A 12,106-nucleotide genomic window follows, 5' to 3' on the forward strand; every position below is an offset into this window, starting at 1 on the left:
TCTCTGAACAGAACGACTGTATCTCTGTTCAGACCGCAGAGAAACACGGATCTACAGTCTCTAACTCAACAATCACTAAGGAAATATATTTTAGATCAATATGCCCTACAGCCTTTAGGGGACGTTAGCATGATCAGTCTGATGTTCACTTCCTTCACTGGCCAATGAAAACACAGCTTTGGCCCAACATGTGACACTGCAGCGTGACCTTGAGTCTGTTAGCACTTAAATGTAAAATGACTTTGACCTGGAGATTCGTTCTGCTTCCTGCTCACTGACTCACCTACAGAGGCAAACATCTGTTTGTGTCCATCTGTCCTCGGATCGACCATTTTTCACTCTGTCAGCAAATATCTGATGCTCAGTTTACACAATGAGACAGGAAGAAAACATAGAATACGTTTATACAAAGTTTTATTTTGTGGAATCGTTAGAGTCACCCGAAAGTCGTCATTCAAGACTCTAATGACTCGGAGAGTCCTTCACTGGCCTCGGAGAGTCATTAGAGTCACCCGAGAATCGTTAGAGTCACCCGAGAATCGTTAGAGTCACCCGAGAGTCGTTAGAGTCACCCGAGAGTCGTTAGAGTCACCCGAGAATCGTTAGAGTCACCCGAGAGTCATTAGAGTTGTACATGAGGGTTAAAATCACCTGAGAGTCAATAAGTTCAGTTGAGGTCATACAAAAACTGAAACTAATGTGATGATGATGTTTCAGTAAGTGATGACGTCTTGTTTGTGAATGCAGACTGAATATGTGTAAAACAAACAGAAACATGTTTGACTCCAGACTTTCATGAACACTGACATGTTTTTTTTCGGTGTGTCCCCAGGTCCTCTTTTAGGTTCTCTGAACGTGAACCAGAATGTGTTGTGGTCAGAATCCAGCTCAGCTCGACGGCGGCGCTACATTGAAGAGGCTGAACTGTTTAACATTGAGGTGAAGGAACGATTTCAGATAACAACTGACTGCTGTTAATGATCACTTTACTAAACTTTTTCACCTCTCTTCCTGCTCTCTTTTCCTCCTCCAGGTTTTACTGGCAGTGGATTATTCTGTTCTTCTTTTCCACGGACGAGACCACATTCAGAAATATCTTCTGACACTCATGAACATAGTAAGAACAGATTTTGAACTAGTATTCTATGTAGGTGATGTTGTCTTAGTAACAGTGTTTATTTTAATGCTGTTATTCCCATCACTGCCAGTAATGAGTACTGGTGAATCTGGTTTTACCTTTTGAGGCCTTTTTCCACCACATTTGTTCTGGTTCTTAAACTGCAGTTCAGTTCAGGATTCTTGGGCCCTTGGTGTTATGGAGTAAACTAGGCCACGTTCCCAACAGTTTTTAGCAGAAGCATCATAATCAAGTATCATTATCAACAAAAGGTTCTGCACAACGACCTATAGAATATGACATGCCCACAATGGTCCACAATGAAAACCTGACTTTTTGTTTTGTTTTGTTTTGTTTTGTTTCAACCTTAACTTTCCTGGTCCCTAACGATCTACATTTGGTTGGAATTATCCAAAATTTTAAGAATTAGTTATGTGAACTGGAATGAGGCTGGTTCTATATTCTGTAAGTGTGGACTGCCACTGAAACGTGACCTCAGAGATGAGCGAATCATCTCCAGATCTGCAAGGTTGACATAGACCAGATGGTCAAACTCTTATGACCCCTCCAGTGTCTGTGTGAAAGGAAAGAGCCGGTCAGTTGTTCAGCCACCAGGACACAGTCCACCACCACCATCTGCCAGTCCACGAGCACTCTCACCAACTCCACATGTAGAGACCCAACATCCAAATCCTTCAGCATCTCAGGGTGAACACAATCCACAACCTGTTGATGGTGGACCCTTGTTACAGCTCAAAAAGGGTGGAAATGCAGTCAAGAATTTTGGACAGAAAAGAAAAAAAACACCATGAAAAATATCTAAAGTGAACTAAAACTACAGACCAAAGGAATCCTAGGAGACTAAAATCCCTGCAACAGAACTATGACAGACAAACTAGCTAGATAAAGAGAACCTGGGTGGAGGAGCAACATACTACCAATGATACAGGATGATGGAGGAGCTCATTGTGGCCTGATGTCTCACTGAGGACCAAGAGGATCAAGGAAGTACGATTTACTCAGTCTGTCAACCTCCCAGGCAACCTGGTGCAACTCCACACTGGCTGGTGATGGATTGCCAGCTTCATGTCCCTCTACAACCTGATGTTCAAAAAGGATCTGATGATACACTCAGACAGATTTTTGCAACCTTGTGCAGCTTGAGCTTCAATAACAAAGAATCAGTAATGTGGTCATTTCCAATGGGCGATATCAATGTGACCAGTCCAAAATGCTTCTGGACACAGCTGGAGAGACCTACAACCAATCAGAGCGATGCAACACGTGATGTAGTAGTTCTTGGTCCCTTTCCAAGCAGGGCAAAGCATCTTGTATTACAGCTAAACAGTACACTGAAATATGTTTCTGGAAACATTTGTGGTGAGAACTTGGCAATGCAATAACAGAATCTTGATCATCAATCATCATAAAGAACAGAACCCAAATTAAATAAACGGTTGTGATTGGTCTGACCGGATCCAAAGCTCATGGAATTTTGTCTGAATGGAAGAACCAGACAGAGAACAGATTCATCCAGTTCCCAGGCCTCTGGATTTCTGAAAAGAAATGTAGAAATTTGAGATCATATTCTTGTATTTCCCAAAAACAGAATAGATATAAGAATAGGTAAGAATAATAATAATAATAATAATAATAATAATAATAATAATAAGCATGTTTGTCTGTGTGTCTGTTCCAGGTTAATGAGATCTATCAGGATCACTCTCTGGGCGCCAACATCAACGTTGTTCTGGTCAGAATCATCATGTTGTCTCCATCAAAGGTACTAAACTGTTCCACAGCTACTGAAGGGTTCTGGCAGGACACTTTTCTGTAAATGAACTAAAGTCCAGATGTTGTAATAACTTATTCAGGAGGGACAGATTTTATTGGTCTGTTTCACATGTTGTCAGGACAGAGGTTCTCAATAAATAATGTGTGAACTTTAGCTTTTCTCATCCACAGCTTTGTGGATCTTCCCACTACAGATGGACAGGAGTCGATGTTAAGAGATCTCTTACTTGTTTTTGAGTTCAAACTAATTCAGTAACCCAGAACAGTTCAGCTTTGTGTACCTTTAGACTGAACTGCCACAGGAAAACAAGATCATACTGTTAGTCCTGATTCCATGTAACGGTTAAAGTTTGTATTTTCCACCTTTCTTTCCAACTCTCTGGTTCACAACTTTGGCCAGTACTATTATCCAATCCCCAGTGGGCTGGCAAGTTTTAAGTACTTCTGGATGTTCATTCAGTGTGGTACTGTGCTGTGCTCCACAGAACTAAACTCTAAGAGAAAAAGAGCAACAGAGCATACTCACAAAAAAACCAAGTAACTATTCTGAAAATACAAATGCAGGTTTACTTGCAGGTTTATTCTCTGTTACAAAAAGTCTCCTCCATCAGTCCCAGGAGATGATCTCTGTGGGGAACCCACAGAAGAGTTTGGAGAACGTCTGTGGATGGTCGTACCTCCAGCAGAGGGAGCAGAGTCACGCCGAGCAGCACGACCACACCATCTACCTGACCAGGCAGGAGTTCGGCCCCTCCGGCATGCAGGGTACTACTGCTAATACCTCTACTAATACTTCAAAAATACTACTGCTAATACCTCTACTAATACTTCAAAAATACTACTGCTAATACCTCTACTAATACTTCAAAAATACTACTGCTAATACCTCTACTAATACTTCAAATTTTACTACTAACACCATCTACCTGATCAAGCAAGAGTTCAGCCCCTTAACAATGCAGGGTACAACTACTAATACCACAAATACTTTTACTAACACTACCTACCTGACCAGGTAGGAGTTTGGCCCAACAAATATCACAGCTAATACTACCCCTAATACTATAAATACTACTACAAACACAATCTACCTGACCAAACAAGAGTCTAGCCCCTTTGGCATGCTGAATGGCACTGTACATATTACAACTGATACTACAAGTACTGCTACTATAAGTATGTACCTGACAGGGCAGGAGTCTGGCCCTTCCAACATGCAGGGTACTATCACTACTACTACAACTACTGCAGCTAACAGCACCTGCCTGACCTTCCCCCTGTGACCTCTGACCTCCTGATCTCTCTGCAGGTTATGCTCCAGTTACAGGAATGTGTCACTTGCATCGGAGTTGCGTCCTCGTCTTTGAGGACGGCTTCTCCTCAGCCTTCGTAGCTGCGCACGAAACAGGACACGTGTGAGAAACACAAACACACACTACAACTTAACACAAATGTGTTGTAGGGTTTAGAATGTACGTTGAAATAACTGCAGAGACAGTAGAGACGGTAATGGACTGCCAGGTGTCAATGACGACACAACCACAGACTCACTTTTATCATGACCATAAATACTTTAATATTTCAATGCAGTGTGGTTGAAAGGAATTTGCTGTTGTTTTTCCTCAGGACTTGACTCACTGTCTGTTCTATCTGTTTGTTCTGTCTGTCTGTCTGTCTGTCTGACTGTCTGTCTGACTGTCTGTCTGTCTGTCTGTCTGTCTGTTTCAGGTTAGGGATGGAGCACGATGGTGAGGCGAATGACTGTGCTGATGATGTCCCCTTAGGCAGCATCATGTCTCCAAGGGTTCAGGCCACGTTCCATCGATACCACTGGTCCCGCTGCAGCTGGAGGGAGCTGCACAGATACTTGGAGTCAGTACTACTAGTGTTAATACTACTACTAGTACTACAACTACTAGAATAGACCCTTTTACAGCCAATGTCATTGGAAAGCTGCGTATGCATTTCAGCAACAGAAGTACCTCCATCATCCAGACGAGTTATCAAGCTGCAAATTGTTGAATTAAACGTTTTGCCGGCACCAAAATCACCAAAATGTGTGGTTGATGCGTTTACGATTTGTCAGAATCAATATTCCAGTTAAGTTGTGCAGAATTCAAATGGGATCGAGACATCGGTTTCTACGTCTGCAAGATATTACACGTGTTAACTGGACTGAGGACGCCATCCAAACTACGTGTGTTTGCAGGCAACATTGACAAGCTGTTGTAGTCTGACGTACTTCTGTTGCCAAACTGCGTGTGATGCTTTCTCATTGTTTCTGAACTGTATAAGAGTCTATACTGACTGTAAACAACAGACGGACTGAACTCTGTCTGTCTCTGCAGCACCTATGACTGTCTCCGTGACGACCCCTTCAACCATGATTGGCCACCTTTGCCTCAGCTGCCAGGCTTTCAGTACTCCATGGACCAACAGTGTCGCTTTGACTTCGGACCAGGATACAGTCTCTGTACTGCAGTATGTCTGTCTGTCTGTCTGTCTGTCTGTCAGCCTGTCTGTCTGTCAGCCTGTCTGTCTGTCTGTTGGTCTGTCTGTCTGTCTGTCTGTCTGTCTGTCAGCCTGTCTGTCGGTCTGTCTGTCTGTCTGTCAGCCTGTCTGTTGGTCTGTCTGTCGGTCTGTCTGTCAGCCTGTCTGTCTGTCTGTCGGTCTGTCTGTCTGTTGGTCTGTCTGTCAGCCTGTCTGTCAGCCTGTCTGTCTGTCTGTCTGTCTGTCTGTCTGTCGGTCTGTCTGTCTGTCAGCCTGTCTGTCAGCCTGTCTGTCTGTCTGTCTGTCGGTCTGTCTGTCGGTCTGTCTGTCTGTCTGTTGGTCTGTCTGTCTGTCTGTCTGTCAGCCTATCTGTCTGTCTGTCAGCCTGTCTGTCGGTCTGTCTGTCAGCCTGTCTGTCTGTCTGTCTGTCAACCTGTCTGTCAGCCTGTCTGTCTGTCTGTCTGTCTGTCTGTCTGTCAGCCTGTCTGTCTGTCTGTCTGTCTGTCTGTCAGCCTGTCTGTCTGTCTGTCGGTCTGTCTGTCTGTTGGTCTGTCTGTCTGTCTGTCTGTTGGTCTGTCTGTCTGTTGGTCTGTCTGTCAGCCTGTCTGTCAGCCTGTCTGTCTGTCTGTCTGTCTGTCTGTCGGTCTGTCTGTCTGTCTGTCAGCCTATCTGTCTGTCTGTCAGCCTGTCTGTCGGTCTGTCTGTCAGCCTGTCTGTCTGTCTGTCTGTCAACCTGTCTGTCAGCCTGTCTGTCTGTCTGTCTGTCAGCCTGTCTGTCTGTCTGTCTGTCTGTCTGTCAGCCTGTCTGTCTGTCTGTCTGTCTGTCGGTCTGTCTGTCTGTCAGCCTGTCTGTCAGCCTGTCTGTCTGTCTGTCTGTCTGTCTGTCGGTCTGTCTGTCTGTCTGTCTGTCTGTCAGCCTGTCTGTCTGTCTGTCGGTCTGTCTGTCTGTAAGCCTGTCTGTCTGTCAGCCTGTCTGTCGGTCTGTCTGTCAGCCTGTCTGTCTGTCTGTCTATCAGCCTGTCTGTCTGTCAGCCTGTCTGTCTGTCTGTCTGTCTGTCAGCCTGTCTGTCTGTCTGTCTGTCAGCCTGTCTGTCAGCCTGTCTGTCCGTCTGTCTGTCTGTCTGTCTGTCAGCCTGTCTGTCAGCCTGTCAGTCTGTCTGTCTGTCTGTACCCTCTGACCCTCGTTGCAGTTGTTGCACATTGTTTCTATGGCAAACAGTGCTTCAGACACTGGGGACAGTCCTGTCCCTCATATTCTTTAAAGGGACAGTTCACTCCAAAACCAATCCTCTTCCCTGTAGAGGTGTTTATCCATCTGGATGGAGACATCGGTTAGGTCTGCCTGTTATTATGCCTCCACCTGCTGAAGGCGTCGGGCCAGAGACACACTGTTCTCCGCTTGTCCGGCCGTACGGGAGTTCGTGAGTCCATGAGTCCATGAGTCCGTGAGTCCATGAGTCCGTGAGTCCGTGAGTCCGTGAGTCCATGATCCATGAGTCCGTGAGTCCGTGAGTCCATGATCCGTGAGTCCGTGAGTCCGTGAGTCCATGATCCATGAGTCCATGAGTCCATGATCCATGAGTCCGTGAGTCCGTGAGTCCATGATCCATGAGTCCGTGAGTCCGTGAGTCCATGAGTCCATGAGTCCATGATCCGTGAGTCCGTGAGTCCATGAGTCCATGAGTCCATGATCCATGAGTCCATGAGTCCGTGAGTCCGTGAGTCCGTGAGTCCATGATCCATGAGTCCGTGAGTCCATGATCCATGAGTCCGTGAGTCCGTGAGTCCATGAGTCCATGAGTCCATGATCCATGAGTCCGTGAGTCCGTGAGTCCATGATCCATGAGTCCATGAGTCCATGATCCATGAGTCCGTGAGTCCGTGAGTCCGTGAGTCCATGAGTCCATGAGTCCATGATCCATGAGTCCGTGAGTCCGTGAGTCCGTGAGTCCATGATCCGTGAGTCCGTGAGTCCGTGAGTCCATGATCCATGAGTCCATGAGTCCATGATCCATGAGTCCGTGAGTCCGTGAGTCCATGATCCATGAGTCCGTGAGTCCGTGAGTCCATGAGTCCATGAGTCCATGATCCGTGAGTCCGTGAGTCCGTGAGTCCATGAGTCCATGAGTCCATGATCCATGAGTCCATGAGTCCATGAGTCCGTCCATCACAGATTTTTGATGATAACTTTTGAACAGGTGGACAGATTTGCACCAAATCTTGTGTGCTAACACTCTATAACAGGAACATGAACTGATTACATTTTGGAGACCAACGCTTTCGAGATGGACGCAAAATGGCCGCCTGACAGTCCTGTCTCTAAAAACACACTTATGCCAATAACTTGGTCAATTTTAAAGCTTTTTATATTTGATATATTTTTGAATAACTCTGTTGGATACTATTAGGTAATAAAGGAAACAGCTCTTTCCCTGCAGTCTTTTCTCATTAACTGTAAACTGGATCAATAGAGCCATAATTCTCAAACTCCTGGGACAAACAGGATTTATAATCAATCAATGGTTTCAATCAGGTGTAGGAACACAAAAACTCACAGCTGTATGAAACATCAGAATCAACGCTTAAGCCTCGACTTCTACCCGTTTTCATTTACTTTCTACTAAACGTCACCCACCAGTTGCACGACTGCACCAACTAGCTCAGTGATGCTAACAGCTCAGCCGAGGACGACGCCATTAATGTTTACATCCTACGCTCTTATGAGCACAGATGCATGTTTCCTTTCACAGCAGTTCGGTTGGCGGGTGTTGTTTGGTAGACAGAAAGTAGTTCATGCATAAAACTGCTCAGAACAAGCTCTTGATTATCTTGATTATTTCTGCAAAAAGACATTACTGCAGAGGAGTCAGACATCTCTACAACCAATATCTCCAAAACTCTGTGACTCACTGTAAAACTATCTGAATGGATAAACAGCTCCACAAGGAAGAGGAGAAATGTGGAGTTTTAATTTTGGAGTGAACTGTAAGATTGCTGGTCATTTTATCACATATTTAAAGAAACTAAATAATTGGACTGCAACATATATGAATAAACTCAATAACTACAGGGAGGATACAAGTCAAGAATCAATTTGAAGAAAGATTTTCAGTCTCAGTTTGAGAGTGAACACAGGAGTTAAAGGTTTTCTCATGTGTTTGAGTGCGGCTGCTGTGTGCAGATGTGACCTGCTGATGTGTTTTTGGGTTCTAGGCCAACAGCACATCTGTTCAGGATGTTAACTGAGGAACGTTTGATGACATCACACAGAACACTTCCTCTGGAGGACGATTAACACGAACACATCAGATCAAACGTATCAGGAGTCTTTAATCTGATGACGTGTGTGTTCTGGGAGTTTCCAACATTTCAACATGATGATATAATTATTATACTGTTTGAGTTTCCTCTCTCAGGTCTGTGATTATCCTGTTTGTGTTCAACTGATCCATTTCGCTCTGTTTGGTCTTTATTGTTTTCATTTTGGCTCAGCCTGAAGAATCTGAGGTTTTATGAAGATTTAAAACAAATTTCCACTTTCTGCTCCTGCAGTTCGAGTGAACTTTAGTTTGTCTCGCTGTCTGTGTTTGCTGCTGATGTTTCTCATTTATTTCAGGTATTTTAATATAATATCTTTGTTCATGTGTGTTTGTCTCCAGTACACAACCCTCGACCCCTGCAAACAGCTGTGGTGCAGCGAGTACAGCAACCCGTTCTACTGTAAGACCAAGAAAGGTCCACCACTCGACGGGACAAAGTGTGGACCAGGGAAGGTGAGGACAGGGAGTTTGATTTGTCCCAGACTGGGTGTCCAGATCTGACTTCAGCAGGTTCTTCTGATGTCAGCAGTTCAAAGAAAAAACTAATCTCACAACACAGTGAGCTTCAGAGATGCAGTAGGCTTAAGCTCCAGACAATCTTGTGTTTGATACCAAAATTAGCATGTGTAGCTAACTAGCTTCCTAGCTTTAGTAATGCTAGCTTCAGATAAACACGTGTTAGCTGCACTGCATCACACTCAGATCAGGTCTGTAGGGGCTTGAGGGGGAAGATGTGGGCTCTCTGGCTCGCTATCTGAGCTCTAGGCCGGGTTAGCTTAGCACCAACCCCGCCTCTCTTCCTGTGGTGATGGTGGTCTGGCTGGTCTGATTGGGTGACCATCTCTAGGTCTGCTGTACATAAGCTTTCTGTCCTCTGTTATATATGTGATGTTTTTCACTGTCCAACCAGTGGTAGCTGGGTTGTAACTTTGTCTTCAGCGTGTTAGCATTATTACATCCCAGAGCCTTTACAGGATTCGCATTTTAAAATACTGTATGTCAGATGGGAACATTAAAAAGTCAGCTGGAGATGGACTCAGCCAACAGCAGTGAAATCTGCTGCCAAGAGTCACCAAACATGAGAAGTTGCTTCTGTTTATTTCTCTGACGGATCAAAAATATGAAATCTGCACAGTGAACTAAACTGTAAACTGCACATGTGCAGTGTGAGAACTGAACGCCTGACAGACATAGCAACAGTAACTAGGGAGGGCCGACCTGAATGAAGCGGAATTTGTAATATCTTTGTTGATCCTCTAATTTGTAATTTAGCGCCATCACCAGGTCAACATCTGAATGTGTCCAATACTTTGGTTTATGACCAGATATCTGCAGGACTGATGTGATTCCCATCAGCCTCGGCTGTACTTTGTCTGCTATTTAGCTACTGTTAGCATGCTACCATGCTAAATTGAGATTACTGAATATAACACCTGCTCTTTATGCTAAGCTAGGCTAACTATGCCCTGAATCCATCTCTGTGCTGAACTTCCCCATGTCTCCATGGTAACCGTCTCTCGTTGCAGCACTGTTTTAAGGGTTTCTGCATGAAGTTGACTCCTGATATGCTGAGACAAGATGGTGGCTGGGCAACATGGAGTCCGTTCGGCAGCTGTTCCAGGACCTGCGGGGGCGGGGTCAGGTTTCGGGCCAGGCGCTGCGACAACCCAGCGTGAGTGAGCTGTCAATCATCTGTGATGTCACACATCAGACCCACCAATCAGAGACTAACCTGTTGTTGTTCTCAGTCCAGCCAACGGGGGGCGCACCTGCTTTGGAAACAGCTATGAGTTCCAGCTGTGCAGCCAAGAGGAGTGTCCACCACTGACGGACTTCAGGTGCGTTTCTTCTGTTCTGTTCTACTTTTTTGACTTGTACTCAAATGAATCCAGCACAAAGACAAGATATTTAATGTTCAAACTGATAAACTTTATTGTTTTTGTAAATATACAGTCATTCTGTTGTGACAGGAGCAACAAATGACTGTGAAAGTTGTAGAACACGTTCAAAAAACACCTGTTTGAACATTTCACAGGTAAACAGGTGAGTTGGTGACAGGTGACAACAAAAGTCAAATTCAGCCAAGACATTTGAGGACATCATCTTGGACTTGGATCAACATTTTCTGACATTTTATGGACCAAACAGCTAATTAATTAGTGGAAAAATAGGTCCAGATATGTACTTCATTTTCATCTTTCACATAAGTTTGGTCTCAGGTAATTCTAACTTGTTACAACTTTTATATAATTTTCATCTTATTTCGTGCCCAGTGCATCATGGGTAACTGACACAGCCTCCGTTGATGCTGAAAGGTTCATACAGGTATTTGGAGCGACATGTGCTGCATGTCTTCTTCAGAGACGTCCCTGATTATTCCAGAGAGACGATGCTGAGACACATTGTGGACGTGTTCCAACAGCGTGTCTTCATAGTAAAAGAGTTCAGGTCCTAGACTGACCTGGACCTGCAGTCCAGACCTGGACCTGCAGTCCAGACCTGTCTCCCATTGAAAATGTGTGGTGCATTATGGTTGGTTGTTTTTGTCTTTCAGGGAGGAACAGTGTAAAGTCTGGAATCCATTTTATGAACATGAAGGACAGAAACATCACTGGCTGCCGTACCAACACCCTGACCGTAAATACACACAGTATAATACACACAGTACTACACCCTGACCGTAAATATACACAGTATAATACACACAGTACTACACCCTGACCGTAAATACACACAGTATAATACACACACTACTACACCCTGACCGTAAATACACACAGTATAATACACACACTACTACACCCTGACCGTAAATACACACAGTATAATACACACACTACTACACCCTGACCGTAAATACACACAGTATAATACACACAGTACTACACCCTGACTGTAAATATACACAGTATAATACACCCTGACCGTAAATACACACAGTATAATACACACAGTACTACACCCTGACTGTAAATATACACAGTATAATACACACAGTACTACACCCTGACCGTAAATATACACAGTATAATACACACAGTACTACACCCTGACCGTAAATATACACAGTATAATACACCCTGACCATAAATACACACAGTATAATACACACACTACTACACCCTGACCGTAAATATACACAGTATAATACACACACTACTACACCCTGACCGTAAATATACACAGTATAATACACACAGTACTACACCCTGACCGTAAATATACACAGTATAATACACCCTGACCATAAATACACACAGTATAATACACACACTACTACACCCTGACCGTAAATATACACAGTATAATACACACACTACTACACCCTGACCGTAAATATACACAGTATAATACACACAGTACTACACCCTGACCGTAAATATAC

At 44.2% G+C, this 12,106-nt stretch overlaps 1 protein-coding gene across 1 annotated transcript in view; it reads left to right on the forward strand.

The window, feature by feature from the left end:
- Nucleotides 1-12,106, forward strand: part of LOC146319663 (A disintegrin and metalloproteinase with thrombospondin motifs 2-like) — a 33,409-nt gene that overhangs the window by 9,925 nt on the left and 11,378 nt on the right. Inside the window, exons 4-14 of the mRNA XM_084730227.1 lie at nucleotides 833-939; nucleotides 1,034-1,117; nucleotides 2,817-2,900; nucleotides 3,523-3,676; nucleotides 4,221-4,326; nucleotides 4,640-4,783; nucleotides 5,260-5,392; nucleotides 9,061-9,174; nucleotides 10,248-10,393; nucleotides 10,470-10,559; nucleotides 11,276-11,358. Of these exons, the coding sequence (XP_084586353.1) occupies nucleotides 833-939; nucleotides 1,034-1,117; nucleotides 2,817-2,900; nucleotides 3,523-3,676; nucleotides 4,221-4,326; nucleotides 4,640-4,783; nucleotides 5,260-5,392; nucleotides 9,061-9,174; nucleotides 10,248-10,393; nucleotides 10,470-10,559; nucleotides 11,276-11,358 (1,245 nt within the window). The remainder of the gene's footprint in view (nucleotides 1-832; nucleotides 940-1,033; nucleotides 1,118-2,816; nucleotides 2,901-3,522; nucleotides 3,677-4,220; nucleotides 4,327-4,639; nucleotides 4,784-5,259; nucleotides 5,393-9,060; nucleotides 9,175-10,247; nucleotides 10,394-10,469; nucleotides 10,560-11,275; nucleotides 11,359-12,106) is intronic.

Source organism: Lutjanus erythropterus, chromosome 11 (genome assembly GCF_056507025.1).
Source record: "Lutjanus erythropterus isolate fLutEry1 chromosome 11, fLutEry1.hap2, whole genome shotgun sequence".
Taxonomy (NCBI): domain Eukaryota; kingdom Metazoa; phylum Chordata; class Actinopteri; order Lutjaniformes; family Lutjanidae; genus Lutjanus; species Lutjanus erythropterus.